This window comes from Manacus vitellinus, unplaced genomic scaffold (assembly GCF_001715985.3).
Source record: "Manacus vitellinus isolate BGI_N305 unplaced genomic scaffold, ASM171598v3 scaffold_1_pilon, whole genome shotgun sequence".
NCBI lineage: Eukaryota > Metazoa > Chordata > Aves > Passeriformes > Pipridae > Manacus > Manacus vitellinus.
In genome coordinates, this window is record NW_021939396.1 from 21,109,688 (window position 1) to 21,129,731 (window position 20,044).

A 20,044-nucleotide genomic window follows, 5' to 3' on the forward strand; every position below is an offset into this window, starting at 1 on the left:
AGGAACCACTTTGCAGACTTCCTCCTATCCTTAGTTTGGATTCAAGGAAGTACAAATAGCGTACATAACAGAAACTGTGGAAAGAATAAATACTCAGCTGTGCTTGGAATTCTCCGTGCTTGCTTCCCTTTACTTGCACTCTCAAGCCCAAAGGTTACTGTTTCCTTTAAGTATCTTTGTGAATTCTGAGTTAATCTGTTTTAGAAGATGAATAAAGATGTTTCTAACACCAAATTAATTTTTGGCAGTTAACTTTTCTTGGTTACCTTTTTTTGTGCAGGAACATACATTTTAGAAGGTGAACAGTCTTGTAGTAGTTCTGGTGGACTGTTACCTTACACTTGTTCATAAATGACATATCTTATGATGGCTAGTCTTGTAGAATTGGAAGCTTGACATCAAGCATCTTCAAGGTTGCAGAAGTTACTTTGCATTTCCTGTCATCTATGGAGTTTTGGGCTGTAACTTCAAAATCAGATTTGCTAGTGCCAGTTTTAATTCATGTCTGATCAGTGGTATGAGAGTCTGTTTTTGTGACTTGAAGTGCAACAGGAAAAAGTTTGCACTCTAGTTAGGCAAATCTTTCATTAAAACATTGATTACTTTAGTCATTAACTTAGTGAATTGTATTATAGCAAGTGGTCTGTTACTTCTGAGTTGTGTTTGTGCTTTTGTGGTGTGTCTGTGTGAAGTTCTGTCTTTAACTGAAAAATCTGTTCTTGTTTCACAGTGATCAGCACTCGTCTCAAATTTAAAGATAATCCTTTCAATACAGTCTGACTTAATTCAGATTTGCTGCTGAGTGTTATGCTGAGGTGTTACATGAAGCTTGATTGTACTGCTCCACAGCATCTTAATTTTGCTGCTCTATGGGGTCATGAAGGAGAAGTTTCAAATATTTATCCTTAAATATAGGGATAGAGACCTCAGAGTACATTGTATCTAGCACATGAGAATGCAGTTGTTCTTCAAACGTTTTTAGAACTTCTGCCTGCAAACCTGATCTGAGTATTTGTGACAGATGAAAGCAGTGGACCTTGTAATTCATTCCCCTCTGTCACTGACTGCTCTGAATGCTGGAAACTTGTCAAATGTGTAGGCAGGAGAATGAGAAGAAAAGGAAGAATTTGTGGCTTTTTTTTTTCCCCTCACACATTCCACAAAGATGTCTGGTAAGGTTGTTTCAGGTGATAGTAAAAGAATTTGGGACCCTTGAGTTCTTTGGGGGGCTCCTCTTAATCCTTTGCATCCCAGTGAGACTATTTTTTTGTCTGACTGACCAGTTGAGTTTTGTAATGAGTGCAGATGAAAAAGGAAGCAGCAGTCTTGTTTGTCTGCTTAACTGTGGAACTAGATTTGATACCCAGAGTAGGTCCTCAACTCTTCCTGCACACTGAAGAAAAGTTAAAATATGTTTGTTTTGGTTCTTCTTGTTGCTGTGCTCTAAAATGAAGCAGAGGGGCTAAAAATAATTATTTTCACTTAGATGAAGGAAGACATTGGATAAGTTGGAAAATGGTACCTTATAAATTCTCATAAAGACTTCTATCACTTGACCCCACAGCAGCCCTTAGTCGCTGCACAGGCTTGAGCCATGTGAGCTGCCTGGAAGCAGTGGTGAAGGTTGTAGTTTGTAAGTACTAGACCAGGATTGAAATAAATGCTTAAAACAAATGTCTGTAAAATATACTGACAGAGAAAAGAAGTGGTGACACTGGAGAATTTTCTAAAAGTTTCACCTTTTTTTCTATGCTATGCTTCTTGTGGCACTTTCATTCTTGTCTTAGATGGGCCTACTCAGCCTTATTTTTATGTCCTCTGTCCAGTCCCTCTTTTCTCTGCCCTTGTTCTTTGTTTCCTGTTTTGCTTTGAACAACATACTTCATTTAGTATCTACTGGACATGTACTATTGTGTACACGTTCAGAATTTTAGATCACAAACTCTTCCTTCACTGGACAAGATGCAGCAATTCCCTGGTTGAAAAGAAAGTTTGGGCTGCAGCTCTGCCCCAGATTTTGTATATATGTCATGTGCCTTCGTGCAAATACAGTGCTGTGCAGTACTGACGGGAGGGATGACACACTTTTTAGTACTTGATTTTCACCTGGGATGATTCCACAGATATTACAGGAAGGTACTGAGTTGTTGCAGCATCTCAAATAAAAGATGATTAAATCTTAACATTTTACTCTTTCTTTCTGCTCCATGCCCATTTCTAGCACTAGCTGTGCTGTATGTGCTGAAGCTCTTCTAAGGGGAAAAATATATATTCCAAGACGGGCAGTTGATCTGGGAAAGTCTGGTCTGTGTAGTTAACTGGGACAAGGTTTTAAGCAAATGTGAACAGTGTTTTGAGGTTGCACACTCGATGTTTTGAAAAGATCACCTTGTCTTGATTGATAATACCTGTTTTTTGCTAGGAATACTAACGCAGTGTAAATCTGGCAAGAGACTGCCACAAAAATCAGTGGGTTTACTTCAGAAGTAATAGTAGCCTTCCTCATTTAATGAATTTATAAGGAGAAGGATCAGTATGTCGTGCTTGTAAATGGTAGTCTTTTTAAGAAGGGAAACATTCAATAGCTTTGTTAGCTATTGAATAGAAGACTTAAAAATTGAGAGGCCTTAGAGGAGAGAAAAACAAAGCTTTTTATCAGAAGACTAATGTTTGGAAAAACTGTATTTGAAGATTGCTGGAAACTTGTTATATATATATATATATATTATATGTAGCAGTGCCTTTATAGTTTTATTAAGTAGTCAGATTGTACTCTAGCAAGACATTGGTTAAGCTAATTACAATTTTAAAATATATGTAATTGCACTTGCTCTTTAGCTTGTTAGTGTGTGGCAAACTGTAATTTGTAACAACAGTTGTGCTAATGAATTTTTTTCTACCACTAAATTAATCTATTTATGTAACTTTTTTTCATCTAGTCCCTATGTTGTCAAGTACTATGGCAGCTATTTTAAGAACACAGATCTATGGATTGTTATGGAATATTGTGGAGCTGGCTCTGTTTCGGACATAATTAGACTGCGTAATAAAACGGTGAGTTTGGGTTTTTTTAATGACTTAATTTTTTAAATTACTTACTTACTAAAATTAAATTGTGAATTAAGACTAGGGGCCACAATAGAAGTTGGAGTTATGAGACAAGATCTTGACTGATGCCAAAGGGCCAAGCTGTGCCCTGATTCCTCAGGAAACAAGCTCATGCAGTTGCTGACTATCTTTGTGCAGTCCTCTGTGGAGTGATCACTGGCAGAAGCAAATGCATTTTGAAGTATGAAGATCTTGTGAGTTTTTTGAAAATTACTGCTTTGTTTAAAGGCAAAACTGTGGCTTCTTCCCCTTACTCCTTCCAACTCACAGTCTGTCAGCAGGCCACTTAGCACATGTGTGGTTTTGAAACAGGCATAAAATTGTCTTGCTCTCACTCAGCAATGAGGGAGCATGAGAAGTAACTGGCATTATTTAAGGAATGAGAAGGGGAAGTGATTTTCGTTAAGGAATGTGAGAGAGAACCAAAATGAGCGTTATATGGAAGTTTTTTAATGGACGTAGAACAGCAGTAATGTAGAGGAGGCCTGTAGGAAGCAGGCTTTGTTATTTCTAATTAAGAAACTACTTCTCTGACAAATGTTCTATTGTAGGTGTCAAACAATCTTTAGTTTCTTTGAGTCCTTTGTTTTCAGTAGTGGGCTGTAACATAAGGTATTCCTTTTACCAACAAGTACTCTGAGGTAATGCTCTACTTGCTGAGCTACGTATTTTGAAAACGCACCCTGAAATGTCCCTTGCACCATACTTGGGAGCAGAGTGGAAAAGCAGAGGAGAGAAACCCAATCTTTAGGCTTAGAAAATAAGACAAAAAGGAAAACGGAATTAGATTTGTTAGGAAGTGGAGGTGATGTCCAGCCCCTTTGGAAAAGGTGGCTTGTGTTGGCCCTGCTGTAATTTTTAAATGATGACAGGGGAAAAACCAAAACTGATGGGAGATTTCTGGAGTTCTGCAGCCTTTAAAATTGGTGTTCTTGCAGTTGTACATTATCCAAGGATCAGTAGCTCCAATAAGAAATGATACAAGCTAGTGCAGAATTAAAAAAAAAGAAACAAAAAGCCTCCAATAAATGAAAACCATCTAAACTGGGATTTAGGAAAAAAGGAGGAAACTTGTGTGTGCATTGATAGAAAATGCTTGAATTTTTATTTAAGAAAAGGTGTGCATATGTATATCTGTATATTAATTACATCAGGCTATCTAGTTTCTCTTATACGTATTTTAGGATATTGGCATAGCAGATATATTAAACATTTGAGGGGAAGAGATATTTTAGTCTTGGAACAAATGCATACTGATGAACAGACAAACTACGTCTTCTACTACTGTTTGTGGTTAAAGTCAATATGATAAAATAACATGAATTCTTTTTTAAGAAGCAGAATAATCAGTAAATACATAGATACATTTGATAAAGCTGACATATCTTTTATAAAGGCAAATCATGCAGTGTGTGGCTAGTAGAGTTCTATAAAGTTGGTGAGGACACAATTAGTGCTGATTGGTGTAAAGTTGGTCTGGATGTGCTATGTATGGAGGGTTTTTGGACAGACTGCCACACCAGAGGCTCTTCAAGAAAATACACCTGTAATGGAGTAAATGGGGAGTTCTGCCACAGATAGGTAATTATTTTAAATTTAAAAAAGAGGGTGTAAATGGTCATTTTGGGCCTACTACATGGGTCTGTGCTATCCTCTTTCAGAAAAAGGGTAGCAATACTGATGAGAGAGGTTATATTCCTAGTGGTTAAAACTGGGAAAGACTTGAAAGCCTTTTTGGTACTGAGAAAATAAGCACGAGTAAATGTGAAGAAATACATTTGGCTTGGTGAGAGGGGCGAATTCTTTATATTCAGGTTCATGAGCACTTTAGCTTAATGTTTGGAAATAGTTGAATAAGTAAAGTGGTTGTCAAAGACTACAATAGTAAAAAGGACTTAGCAGAACTATGGAAGTTAGAGGAAGCTGACAAGGGTGATCAGAAGTAAAGACTACTTCTCTAGAAGGAGATACCAAATGAATTCAGATACTTCTGTGCTGAGAAAGAGGTACCTGGAGGGAGAAATATGGTGAAAGGCTTTGAAAATTGTGAGTAGCTCAAAGAAAGTAAGGTATGGGTATCTTACTGTTATTACAAACCAAGAGATCACTTGTGATAGTAGATGTAAAGCAAAAATTTTTTCTTTGCACATGATGATGAGTTATAGAAGTTCTTGTAGATGCTAGGAGTTGGTTTTCAAAAGGCAGCTAAATAAGACCAGGAAAAAATGACTGTGACTGCATGCAAATATTTAATGGCCGGGACAGGAAACCCATGTGCTTCAGATCTCTGGGAAAGTGAAGCAGGCAACTATCACAGTTTGACATGTGCTTACATTCAGACAGGCTAGCAGGCTAGACAGAATTTTTATTCTGGCGTAGGATATGGGGTGTTCTGGTGCCTATAACAAAAAAAAGCAAAGCGAACTTCTCCATTTCTCACTTGCAGTGCCTACGTCTTGCAAGTTTTGGAAGATTTAGGCAGTGGCTTTGGACTTGTTTGTGTTCTCTTGCTCTTTGTGGAACAGTGGGCTAATCACCCAGATCGCTGTGATGGGAAGCTTGTGACTGTGCTACTGGAATGAGGCTGCTTAGAGTACTTGAGCATTCTGTCAATGACCTTGCATTTAAGATATTTATTTATTTATTTTTAAAATGGAAACAAGAAGTGGTTTCATAAGAAAAAAGTGTCTTCACTTGCAAGCGAGAATTGATTCTTATTTTGTCAGAATGTTTACTGAATATGGTCAGACACATGGGGTTATATATTCTGTAACTTTCCTAAGTTGTCAGATGAAGACTGTGGCTGGGACAAAGAAAAGTTTATTTCCTGCTTCTTCATATGTAAGGAAAAGAAACAAGGTCATTAGGATTATCATTTGGACTTGATGATCTTGATCTTAAAAGTCTCTTCCAACCTAAATGTTTCTATGATCATATCAAATTAAGTCATAGGAAAAGGTAGATATCTCCTCATATTTGGGGAGGAGACATTAACGTGTATTTGCCCTTGCTGCTTGTCTCTAAGACTAAGAATTTAGTCACCTTCTTTTTCTGTAGCTGTGGTTCCCATACTTTCTCCAAAGTTATTTGTCTAGAAAGTGAACACTGGGCTTTGCTCTAATGGACCAAAGCCAAGGGAAGCAGAATTCAAAGCTGGGGAAATTTTTAGTGACTGTTGGGAACCTATTCATACAGAGAAGTTTTCAGCTTGACAGGAGCAGGGTCTTGTCCAAGAGGCCCAAGCCACTACTTTGAAGTTAGATGGACCCCTGGAATTCTGCCTGCAGTCTTCTAGTGTGCCAGGCAGATCAGCAGTGCTTTAGCAAGTTTATGATGCCTGTTAGCTCATCTGAGGTGTGGTGTTTATCAGTCCAAGGCAACGAAGCTTAGATCTAGTTTTGTCTGCTTTTCTCAGAGACTGGTTTGGGAGGTACATGTGTCTTATACAGTCAAACACTGCTGCCAGAACGGGCAGTTCTGCTGTTATCCTCCAACCTGACTGATGTGTTCCTGCCTATTCCATGCTTCAGATGCAGTGCTTGTGTGTGGCTGCAAGGTGATCTTGGATAAGCTTGATGATATGACTGAGGGAACTTTTTCCTCTCTGCTCTATCTTCCCCGCTCCCTCACATGAGCTAACTCAGTATGGTAGCACAGTGGCTTGATCTGATGTAAGAGAGACATTAGAAATTAGCAGTGGGGAAAGGGAAGGAAAAGAAGGAATGAGACTGACTTTTCCAGCTTGCAATAGAATGAGGTAATTACTATGTGAAGCAACACTTTAAGTCCTGCTGGCATATGGGGGAATATTTACACACCACCAACCATGCCTCTCTAATGATAATTTAGGGTGCACTTGATCATCTACTGATGGTGATTAACTGAGTCGTTCTAATCTTGACTCTTTTGGGGACCAAATTCAAAAGTTGACAGTAGCATACCATGTGGTGGCTATGCAGTAGGTTTGACAAAATCATCTTCTTTGGGTCGGTATTGTAAGTGTCAAGTGTAACAATATACTACTGTATAGCTAGTATGCTGTTGGGTCCAGGGGTTCTGCATTTATATCTAAAATTGCTTCCTTTATATGCCAATTTATTTGACAGTTACATATACATTACCCCATGTATTCTTAATGATTTTCTTCTGCCATGTTTTCTCAACTAATTACTTTTTTCATGTGTTTAAGATCCAGTAATTCAAATTAAGTTCCAGTAATTCCAGAAATTCAAATTCATCTCTAGATGCTGTGTTTGAATGTCCTCCTGGTTTTGCTTTCTCTATATGCTACCATGGGGATCCAAGGCAAACCTTTTGTTATCTCTCTGGGCTAAAGGCATTTTGCTCATGAGGATGTTGTTTTGCAGTTTTAAGCAGTCACGTTTCTCAGTAATTTCACAGTTAAAATAGTTTCAGTTTGTAGGCCTTTACTGCACTGAAGTACATGTGGTTAACAGCTGTAAATCAGTTATCTAAAGCCTAATAACTCTTACATTTTTTTTGTTTAAGTAGCATCTATTGCAGTAGAACTTCCTCAATTGAACCCACATGGATTAATTAGTAGCCAGACAGTCTATACACAAAGACTGAAATTTCTTCTGTACTGGCTACCTTGCTTAACTGACTTGGTGACCATGGACAAGTCCATCCTGGATATTCTGCTGACCATGTTCTGTCAGTCAGCATTCCAGGAGGTGAGTTGAGTCAATGAACTGGTCAGCTTTGTTACCGTTCACAGGCTGATCTTCAGGCCAACACTCTTCAAGTACTTTTCTATGCAGCCAGGCTGTGGAAGAGGAGGAAAAAGTTGATCACAAATGTTGTGGTTTACTTATTCTGTGTCTAACCTTACAAAGCAAAGTAGTTTAGACTACCTTCAGCTATGCAACACAGATATTCTTCAGTGCTTGTATAATAAAATCCTTACTATGGCTCTGAATGGTTGACTGTTACATAAATACTGGATGGAATTATCTTAATTTTAGGGAATTATTTTTCTTTTGTTCTTTAGGGTAGCATTGTAAGGTCCTTAAAAAATGACTTGTAGTGTTTGAATCTTGGAATGATAGACCTTTCTTTTAACCTTGCAGTAAAACTATATTAATCTGCTTGGAAATTAGCTCATAGGAGAAAATTTTCATTTCAGGGAAAAAAAAAGTATTTGTTTGTGTGCCAGAAATAAAGGTACATGTTATCCATTGGGTAATTTTCATTAAAGAAGAGGAAGTTGGACCTATACTGTTCTTCATCTGTTTCCAAAATAACTGTATATATTACATGCACATACAGTTGACCAAAAGAGTATTCAGAAGTTGGGAAGTTTCAGAATGAAGATTGACTGTGCAGCATCCTCTGGTACATGTGCAGTGGGAAACACTAATTGTCTACTCTTCCCCCTTTTTCTACAGGACTCTGTTAGCAGACCATTCTCACTCAGTGAGGAATAATGTAGTGGTAAAATAGTACATACTCTCAAGTCTGGTATTTATTTGCAAAATACTATAACAGTTGCTCTGAAGACATAATTATCTTTCCCCAAACTTTGCTTGACCTTCATCTTTTCATTAAGATAAATACTGTTGTTAAGTAGCGCTATGAACATCTACGGGTCAGTTCTAAGGAGAATTGGCTTCCTGGATGATTTTGGTAGTTTCCTACCCATATTACCCAAGGTAGGTACATAAAATGTTGGAGTTTATTTTATGGGCAGTCTTAAAACTGTTGATAGCCACATAATAATAAAAAGCTCAGCATCATATAGTTCACTGACTTTCTGTCTTTAAAGTGTTTCTTGGAAGAAAGCTTACAAAATAGTTCTTCATTTCTAATGGCTGTATTTGCTGGGTTTCACAATCACAGAACCACAGAATATTCTGAGTTGGAATGTTTATATTTGCTACTGATCTCTCAGTAGCGGCTGGGTCACTGCTAAAAGCTGAGAGAGGCTATAATATGTTGAGGGGGAGATAGAATTTTCACTTTTTTTTCTGAATATGCAACTCGACAGTCTGTACAGATCAACAGCTCTCCTTTCCCTCCCCACCTTCCCCCAAGTTTCAGAAGACAAATTCATGGAACTTCTTAGGAGAATGACAGAAGTTGCATCTGTGGTTCAGAGTCAGTTACTCTTTTTCAATCTGAGCTGCTAAAGATTTTTCAAATAAAATGTTTTTAGAATTACTTAATCTGAGCCGCAGCTTATTTTCTCCTCTTGTAAATAAGTCTTGGTATTGCCAGTTTTAAATTGCTGAAACAATAAAATGACCATGTAAACACAGACTACAAGGAAACTTATACCAAAGTCTTCCAGTAAGAGGTAGTGTGTATATGAATGTTTAATGAGGTCAGTCATCTGTTGGTATCCTATATACAGCTCTCGTCACAAAACACACAAAGTTTTATTCCTGTTATAATAAAGGGTGGAAGTTAAACCTTATTGCCTCCCCCTACTGCTCTTTCCCCTCAAAGAACCTCATCACTGTTTGCCTCGGAGAGCCAGAACTATCAGCTGAATTTTTAATGTATTTCCCATTTGAGTCAACCCCTCTGCATATAAAGTTATAATCTGGGCAATAAAATGTGTTTCAAGTCAAGGAATTAAGCCAAGTTTCATTACAGTCTTTCATATGTATTTTATTTTACAGTAAAAAAATCTGTATTTAAAGTTGGGATGGATTTATTGCTGTATGTTATTGTGGTAAGGAAGTGGAGGAAATGTAGAAAAACTGCACATGAAAGAAAGGTTACTCTTTTGAAATTGGATGTTTATTTTAGAGGTGCTGAAGAAATAGATGAACAGTGTGCCGGGGGTTTGGAACAAGTGATAATTTTACTTTGGAAGGGACCTTTGGAAGTCATCTAGTTGAATCTACTGTTCCAAGGAAGGGTAATTTTGACGTCCAGTTAGTGTTCAGGATCTTGTTCAGATCAGTTTTAACAATCTGAAAAGAAGATAGAACAGTCTTTCTCCCCAGCTCTATGAACTTCTTTCTTCTTGTATCCTTTAGGAGGATATTTTTGCTTTATTGCCCTTTAAATTGTTTAAAATTGCATTGAAGTATCTGCTCTTCTTCAAACAAGACAAAACATGCTCTGTCATCTTGGAACATCACATGTTCTAGCCCCCAGGCATTCTCCAGGCAGTTTTTCTTCTACATCTTCATGATTCCTCAGATTTAGCTAAAAACATATTATTGGAGACTACCAACAGCTTTGTAAAGGCAAACTAAATGCCATTGGCAGCTCTCTTCATCCTCATAGGAAAGTGACCCGGTTAATTTGGCAAGATTTCCTCCTGGTCAACTTGTGCTGGCTGTTTCCAATCACCTTTTCAGCCTTTGTGTGTCTAAGAATTAGCTTCTGTGAGGATTTGCCCCATAATATCCTGGGGACTCAGGATGAGCTGACCCACCTCAGATCATTCTTCTTGCCCTTTTTGAAGATGATGGTACAATCAGGGACAGCCTGATTGCTGTAACTTATTAAGGCTGATAAGAAGTAGCCTTGAGTTGGCATTAGCCAACTTCTTGACACCTTTGGATGTGTCTCATTTGCTCCTATGGACTTGTATTTGTCCAGTTTGATAGAGTAATTCCTAACTTGTTTCACTTTGCTAGTAGGCAGAGACAACTGAGAGCCAGAAAAACCCTACTAAAAACTGATGCAAAGAAGATGTTTAAGAGATTTCTGCATAGTTTGTCAATAGATTGACCACTTGATTTAGCAGCAGGGCATATTTTTTTGGTATTTTTTTCTTTCTTTTTTTTCCCCTGCATATGGACCAATACAAGCTCTTTGTGTTATTCGTTTTACAGCCCAGTTTCAAGTTCACCCTAGCCTTGGCTTTCTTAATTCTGCTCCTTAGTATCCAGGCAGTGCTTCTTTATTTGGCTTTAGTTATCTGTTCCTGCTTTTCATATGCTTTGCTTTTTGCACTTCAGCTCAGTCAGGAGTTCTTAGTTCATTCAAGATGGCCTCTTGCTGTATTTACTTGTTATCTTGCATGGCAGGAAGGACTTCTTTCATACTTGGAGGAGGTTGTCCTTTATGCTGAACTAGCTCTGCAAGGTCCCACTGCTCTTTAGGGCAGCTTGCCCTGGCATCCCACTTACTAGTTCCTTTAACAAGCTGAGGTTTGCTATCTGGAAATCTGGTTCTGCTATTTTCTTTAATCACTTCCCTCCATAACTTAACCTCCACCATCTCATAGTTGCTTGCCAAGGCTACCTCTGCCTGTTTTGGTTTTTTTTTGTAGCCTGCATGTTGCTCTCCCAACAGGTGTTGAGGTGTTTGACACAATGGCCTGTGATCAGAGGTCTCTCCTGGTGCTGGGGATGACTTCATCTACTTTATCTCTTTGGGTGGTTTGCAGCAGATGTTATGATGGCATCTACCATCTGGATGGCACCCACATCACCATTTGGTCTAGTCTTCTGATTTTAACATACAAACTCTCAACAAGTTTAAATATTCTATAGCAGAACTGCATGTTTGTAGTGCTCAAGCCTGCCCATCCTTCCCACTTGTTGTTTTTGAGGAGCCTGCATCCATCTCTCATCCATCATGCTAGTTGTGTGAGCCCTCCCTTTGTGTCTCTAATTCCAGTGGCATGGCGGCTGTGCACAGACTGGCAGTTCTTCCAGTTTGCATCACAGACTCTATACTTTTGTACACAGGGTTTCAGTTGTACCCTCTGCCCTACTTCCTCTTAAAGGGAGTGAGAAAACCTTTGGAATCCCATGTGATATGTGCTTCCTCATTCTCTGTTCCTACACTTGCCTGAAGGCTTTGCTTTCTGTTCCCTGGTGAACCTTGTTTGAAGCTCTTCCCACTAGGTTAGCAAAGATACTCTTGACCTCCTTGGTCAGGTAGATCCTGTTTCTCCCCAGTAGTCCTCGTTCCTCTGAGGATCCTGTGTTAATAAAAACACTATTGCTTTCTAGCTATTAGCAGGCCTGCTGGAAGGTGGTGATCTGCAGATGCTTCTGCTTGAGGCTTTACCCTTGTCTGGTAGGATCAAGAAGACTACCATGCTGATCCTTGTTCGCTTATACAGGTTGTCCAAGGTTTCTCTTGGTGATGCTGTCAGGACCAGGGGGGACGGTATGAGCAGGTGTGTAGTTTGTGAGCCAAGTGATCAGTTTGCAAATGTGTTTTATATAATGATAAAGTTGATTTTAAACAGTGACAACAGATAAGCGCTTCATGTTGGAAAGGTTGTATTGTTTTAGCAGACCTGTGGTAAGGACTTCCAGTGAAGTTCTTGACCTTATTCACAATGCTTTACCAGAAAAGGTCTTTAAACAACCAAACTATCTAAATTGGTGCTGATCACAACTATGTGTAGACATGACAAATGCATGTTGTTGTGCTACTGAATCATAGTTAAAATCTGATTCTCATGTTAGCTGTGCTTAGTGCAGTGCTGAAGAGGCTCTCTACTTTTCTGCATTACTTCTAAGGTTCTGCTTAACATCTGGTTCAGTACTTCATAGATGTCTTAGAGCAAGCTGGAACTTGGTAGTGAAGAATAAGGGCTGAGGAGTCTGACTTTCATATTCTCATCAGTTCTTGATCCCCCTATGTCTTTGTTTAATGTTAGCTAATGTTAAGCATTGACCATGAGAGGTGCTTGATATTTCCTGAAACGGTTTTCCGTATGAGCCACTGGATATGTCTTAGATAATTTTACATTGCTGCTAGGCTATAGTAATTTTCAAATTTCAGATAGAAGACTGATGTATTAGCACTGTCTTTAATTATCTAGTATAAAAATGCTAATTTAATGAGAAGATGGAGTCTGTTGCATATTATATTCAAGAAAAATTAAGAAAGTTGTTACTGGGATTACACAGTGAAAAACAAATCTGAAAAAATACCAACACTGGTCATCACCTGTGCAGTGAATGTTTGTTGTTATGTTTATTACAGCATATTTGCTGTAAGATTTTACATGCAGCTTGACTTGGGCTCAGTAAGAAGAATAACTCTTGCTGCCTCCCTTCATATGATCCTGTGCCTAAGTTGTTATTCTTGAGTAAAACTGGTAATTCTCCTATGATAGTGAGTTCTTATTCTGCCCATTACAGTAATATTGAGGTGTCTCCATGTTATAATATAGGAGTAGGTAGAGATTATCTGAAAGTCTTGAAGCAAACCTTGTTATCATAAGTAATTTAGATGGCGTGATTTGGTATCTCACTCAAAGACAGGCTGTGATTTTGTTTGAAGAGCACTATCTTTACACAGAGCATGCGGATCTGCTTATAAAACAGAGCTGAAATGTAATTGCTCTGAAAGGGAAGCTCAAGGAAAGTGATTTCAGGAGAGTCTAGTCTTATTGAAGTTTGTAGCAGGCAGTGGGAACTAGAATCTACCATTGACTTTGGGCTAGAGCCGCAACCCTAACAGCTCTTTCTCCTTGAAGCTTTCTGCCTTAATTCCTAAGTTACATGTCAAATATTACAAGTGGGAATGGTATTGTTGTAGCTGTCATCTCTTCTCCCGTGCTTATTTGCTCACCTTCCTCTATCTCAGGTTTTTAGTTAGTCCAGCTTCTTCTTCATGTAAATGAATAATAGGAGAGTTGTGTGATTATGATAAGATGGGTGATGTCCAAGCTTCACAGCTTCTGGTGGAAGAATTCCTCCTTTATTTGCCATGAGAGTGGACCTACCCAGTGTGCTCAACCTACTCAGACTGTTTAGATGCAGTAAGCTGATACTTCCTGGAAGCATCAGGCTTAATGTGCATGTATTAGTGTAAAAAGAGCAGCTGGGAATGGACTTAGGCAGTTAAAGCAATTCAGCTGACCCAGACCCCTTTAGAGGGGCCCTCAGGAAGGAGAATGACTGTGAGCAGAGAATCTATAGATGAGTTGTCCCAACAGCTGTGTGGATTAGGTGGTGTGTGATAGACTGTATAAATGCACCCTTAAGTCTCCTTTGTGCGTGGCTTCCATAGCCAGTTAGACATAAATATGTGGATTAGCTGGTCTCTTACTAGATGTGGAACACCTGAATCTGCTGCCATCTGTTTTGCTCCAAATTTTGATTTTAAAATGCCTAATGTTTTTATGTAGGCTGTAGAGTTGTTCACCTTTATTTTTCACATTCCTTTTGATACATAACCTGCATGTGGTTTTGATGATGAAGGATTAGAAGTTGCTCCATGGCTGACTCATATTTAGAGGGTACCAGCAACCGATCGAAGAAACAGAGCATACAGAATTAGAACAGCCAGCAATTAGAACAAGCAGATAAATGTTCCACAAGATTTTAAGTGAGGATCTTAACACAAATAGAAATCAGAAACAAAGCAGAAAGATTATGACTGTGAAATTATATTAAGGTGCAAGGTATAGAGCATGCTGTGCTGATGGAAGAATGATGCTGTGTGTTTAAAAGCTCAGAATAAAATAAACCAACTCTTTTACAGGAAACATATTGCCCACACAGTTTGATCAGGGATAGTATGGTATAAGCACGATACACCCAGATCAGGATAACGACACTGACTGGAACGTATTTCTAGTATTAAAGTAATAAAAAGTTGTGTTTTTTCTGTTTGTTCTCTCTGGTGGTTATAAATGGCATTACTTGTATGTCAATGTCTAACTACTACTAGAACTAGAGAGTACTGGGTATTGAGTAGATGGCAAGTTGTGTGGTGTGGCAAAGCATGTTATGGGCTGATTCTGTACTTAATTGTTTGTAAATTGAAAGTCACTTGAAGGGACACAGACACTTCACTACCTATGTAACGACTTTTAACCATGCTTATGAGGAGAGCCTCTGATTCAGGGTAAAGAAGGTAGGAGACGTAATTAGGAAGTATTTTGATGTGGATTTTAAGAGTTTATTTGTGGTTTTGTAAGATTTTTTGAATAAATGAATAGTTGGAGGAGCTTTGGATCTGGTTTTATGTACTTTGGTTCCTAGTTGCTTCTAGCAGTTGGTAGGCTCAAAAAGTGTGTCTGCCTACTTTTATTCTACCCAATTCCATCAGGTTTGCATTAGTTTATGTATCAACTAGTCTCTATATGATGTAAAGAAGAACTATATGTTATATTTTGTTGTATTTAAAAAAAAGTAAAAGTATTTTTATCTGTTTCCCAAAACTCCATTTTTTTCCTATCTTGTAAATGTGAAGACATAAGCCATTGATGCGTTTAGGTAATCTGTCTTCAGGGATATATCCTTTTCATACAAGTTTAGAATGATGGAATGCATTGTAAAATCCAAATGGTGTTAACTTTTATGCTCATCATAGGGGAAAAATAGACTAGAGTAGAATAGAATACAATATTTCAATTAGAAGGGTTCTAAAATGATCATCTTGTCCCACTTCCTGTCCAGTTCAGGGCCGACCAAGCACATGTTGTTAAGGGCACGATCCAAATGCTTCTTATACTCTGACAAATTTGGGGTATCCACCTCCTCTGGGAAGCCTGTTCCACTATTTGACCACCCTCTCAGTAAAGAAATGCTTCCTAATGTCCAGTCTAAGCCTCCCCTCATGCAGCTTTGAACCATTCCCCCATATCCTGTCCCTGCATACCAGGGAGAAGAGCTTAGCACCTCCCTCTCCATGTCCAATTCTCAGGAAGCTCTAGAGAGCAGTGACGTTGCCCCTCAGGGTTATTTTGTCCAAACCAGACAAGCCCAAAGTCCTCAGTCCCTTCTCACAGGACATTGCCTCCAGCTCTTTCACCAGCTTTGTTACCCTCCTCTGGACACATCCTTGTTTAATTGTGGGGCCCAGAACAGCACACAGTGCTCAAGGTGGGGCCGCACCAACACTGTTACAGCGGGACAGTCAGCTCTGTTGACCAGCTGGTGATGCTGAGTTTGATGCACTCCAGGAGCTGTTTGCCCTCTGGGCTGCCTGGGCACACTGCTGACTCCTACTGAGTCTGCTGCCGACCAGCACCTCCAGATCCCTTTCTGCAGGGCTGCTCTCCAGTCAGTCCTTTACCAGTTTGTATTTGTGCCAAGCGTTACTCCATCCCAAGTGCAGAATACGGCATTCAGACTTGTTAAATTTTATGTCATTAATCACTGCCCAGTGATTAATTCATCCAGTCTATCTAGATCCCTCTGCAAGGCTTCTGTCCAAACAACATCTCCCAGTTTAGTATCCTCAGCGAATTTGCTAATGGTGCATTCAACTCCTGCATCCATATCATTGATAAAAATACTAAACAGAGTTGGCCCTAGAATTGGGCCCTGAGGTACATCACTGGTAACAGGTTGCCAGCCAGATGTAGCCATATTCGCTGCAACCCTTTGAGTGCTGTTCCTTGGCCTCCAGCTCGCTGTGTACCTGCTCATCTTAGAGAAGGATGCTATGAGGGACAGTATCAAAAGCCTGTGTATTTTGATGTTTAAATACTTTCTTTTGTAACACTTAGTCATGCTAGAGTGTTCCTTTGCTGATGGTCTCCAGATGGTGCATCACGTTGAAGTACTCTAGAACTCTCTTCTAGTTTGCTAGATTCTCACTCCATAGATTCTTTGTCAGCCTCTTGGTTCCAGTGTTCTGTTAGCCTCTCCTTTTGAAAGTTAGATTTTGCCATGTCGCTACAGAAGCCCTTTTCCGTCTAGAGGTGATCCAAAGATCTCTGTCTGGTTTAACCACTAATTTTTCAAGAATTAGATCTAGGGATTTACTCTCTTTGGAACACAACATATTGAAGAAAGATCTTGACAGTGTCTTCTAGGCACAATTTCTTGTAATACTTGTTTCTAGGTGAAAGTGGGAAGTGAGTTGTATGCCTGTCTTGCTAGACATTTGTCGGTGCTCAGGATAATGTTTTGTTGCATGTTCAGGATTAACTGCATGGAAATATTTGGAGATTCAGGACATTTTATTGTTTCTGAACTTGGGTGGATTTGGCAAAGCTCTGGCAGAAAGTGTTACACTCAGCATGTCTTAAACCATTCTTGATATGGTGTTTGTTAATAGCCAGAGTATAAATTGCCTGCGGATGATTGTCTGCAGATGATCACAGTTTTAGTGATTCATCACGGAATTATTAGCTCATGTAATGAGAATTGTCTCTTTCTGCAAATATCTTTTTGACCATGCTTCAGTTTATCTTACAGTTGATTTAAAGTCCCTTCTTGCTTGACTCAAGAACGGGTATATGGTTTTACGCCCATGGCATAATACCAGGAAAAGCATCTTATTTGAGCTGTGTATAACAGTTCTCCTGACGTAGAGTCCTTTGAAGCAGCATAGCAGTCAGCATAAAGTGGCACAAATAAAGGCTTTGAGCAATGTGCTGCTGAATAGAAACACTGAAAGATCTCAGAGATAAATGGCAGGCAAGGAATGCACAACGTGCAGCAGAGACAGTAACTGCTTGGCTTGGAGCTTGGAGCTAACGCCGCCATCAGTTTCATCCTCTTGCATAGGGCAAGGTTTATAAAAGTCACTGGGACTCCTTGAGTATAACAACACATGTACCTACTTGGAAAGCAATGCCAGTTTGAGCAGCTCCTACTCTGCTTTGTCCTTGTTGACTATCATAGAATCATAGAATCAGCTGGGTTGGAAAAGACCTTGATCCAACACTTGATCCAACACTATTGTGCTTACTAGGCCATGGCACTAAGTGCTATGAATTAAATCTGGGAACTGATTTGTTGGAAAAATAATTTGGCAAACAAGTTTGTTTTTAACTAGGGTCCACTACAGTTGTTCAGTGGAGGGACTGACACACAGTGGGAATTACTGCTGAAGGTTGCAGTGAAAGGAGGAACTGGAGCTTGGCACTGCTGTTTAAATAAATGTGTGTGTAACTGTCCCCTTGGGCTCCATACCCAGGTTTTATGACACTGGATAGAACCTGGAGTAGGGAAGCGGTTTTGTTTGTTAAATAATTAAAACTTGTTATGAGCAACTCAAGTGCAGATAATCTTACTGACTAATATTTTTTTCCTTCTGTTGAGTCATTCTGTTGGTTTGATCATGAGTGGGTTTTTTGTTTCTTATGGGCTTTTGGTGGTAGTTGTTTTTTGGAGGGAGGTGTGGATGTGTACCAATGCTTTTAAAACTGAAACTGGAAGGAGTTGCTATTGCTTAATTTAATTTCTGTGTAGGACTGGAAAATTAGAGAAAGGGAAAAAATGCAACCCAGCATTGCAGCCAAATTAGAGTATTTGTCTTCAGTTTTGCAGTTTCTTGCATTTCTAAGAATGTGTCAAGTTCATTTGCTTAGTTCTTATATTAAAGCATCAATGTACTGTAATTAAATAGCATTTCAGTTATATGAATAGGTTCTTTGTATTTCCTTGAGAAATTGCATCACATGGAATTAATTATGTTTTTGTGGTTTTGCTTTTAATCTAGAATAAATGTTGATGAAAATCTGAGAAGTGTTCTCAGGGGGGTCTGGTATCTGAAAAAGAGGCTCTTACTGTTTCTTTGATAACACTTGTTCAGGATCTTATGTGTCCCTATTATGTTGATCTAAAGCAATGAGGATAAACAACTGCTAACTGATGACTTAGTAGTGGTGTGTTGTTTATAAAGCAAACAAATGAAAATATATCTCAATTTTATTTCACTGTGTTGTGTTTCCTATGGTAATGAAATGTCTGTCAGCTTGTTGCCACTTGACTTGCAGCTTATTCTATCATTTGTGGTGGCATATGATTCTGCAACATATTGAAGTTGAGAGAAACATTTTGGACTTTCAAGTCTACACATCTTTTTTTTTTATAGTATGTGTTTAATAATTGAATTTTTAATGATTTTGTTTTGTGCTTTAAAACTGAAGTTTTTCTGGTCTACTAAAAAAAAGTCAAGCATTGTTATTATTTATGATAATCACTATGAAGTGATCATGTTTTAAATAGTTCAAATATATACACCTTATGTGTATATCTGAAAATGGTTTTGTATTTTCTTGCAGCTAACAGAAGATGAAATTGCAACTATTCTGAAATCTACTCTTAAAGGACTTGAATACTTGCACTTTATGAGAAAAATACATAGAGATATAAAAGCTGGAAACATCCTTCTTAACACCGAGGGACATGCAAAATTAGCTGATTTTGGTGTGGCTGGCCAGTTAACAGTAAGTACCTGTACAAAGATATTTTAAAAATGCTTTAGTGCTTCTAACCATGTTCTTTTTACCTTTGTCTTCTGCCTTGAATTTTGTGTCTGAGAAGTGACTAGTGGTAGTGGCAGAACTAACATTCTTTATCATGATGAATATTTAGTGTATTGCAGGGCTATAGTTGTTTTTCTAACCCAGTGTATGTCCAGTGCCTGATGATCTCACTTTAAATTTTAGTTTGATGTTTATGATTATTACCACCTATCTGGCCTCTGTAGGATGATGGGCTGAATCTGTTTGGTCTTAATTGAAAGTCACTACCATTTGACCTTTAGGTGGCTAATTTAACTTTTAAATATAGAATTGATATCAAATTAACCTGAAAATAAGCATCTCTGTTTTAATTGCATAAATAATATAATTACAGGATACCATGGCAAAACGTAATACTGTTATAGGAACTCCATTTTGGATGGCTCCTGAAGTAATACAAGAGATTGGCTATAACTGTGTAGCAGACATCTGGTCCCTTGGTATCACTTCCATAGAAATGGCTGAAGGAAAGCCTCCATATGCAGATATTCACCCAATGAGGGTAAGTGTGTGGTGGTGGTTTTTGTTTGTTGTATTTTAAAAAAAACCTCTGCAAACGCACAAAACATGCAAAAAACCTAATAGTGGAACCTTAAAACTCTATGTTTATGAATGGACATTTTAAGACTGACAGTTTTTACTTTCTGTGTTGCTTCCTATTTACTCACTTGCCTGTGTTTTAACACGTTTCTGTAAGGTTTCAGAATGCCTTTATTGCCACTTGAGAGGGAGTTAAAGCAGTAAGCATTTAATTGGCTTGAAGGCAAAATATAG

General features: G+C 38.6%; 1 protein-coding gene across 1 annotated transcript in view; it reads left to right on the top strand.

Moving 5' to 3' along the window:
- Nucleotides 1-20,044, top strand: part of STK3 (serine/threonine kinase 3) — a 120,600-nt gene that overhangs the window by 5,931 nt on the left and 94,625 nt on the right. The window contains exons 5-7 of the mRNA XM_029959283.1: nt 2,940-3,054; nt 19,028-19,192; nt 19,605-19,772. Of these exons, the coding sequence (XP_029815143.1) occupies nt 2,940-3,054; nt 19,028-19,192; nt 19,605-19,772 (448 nt within the window). The remainder of the gene's footprint in view (nt 1-2,939; nt 3,055-19,027; nt 19,193-19,604; nt 19,773-20,044) is intronic.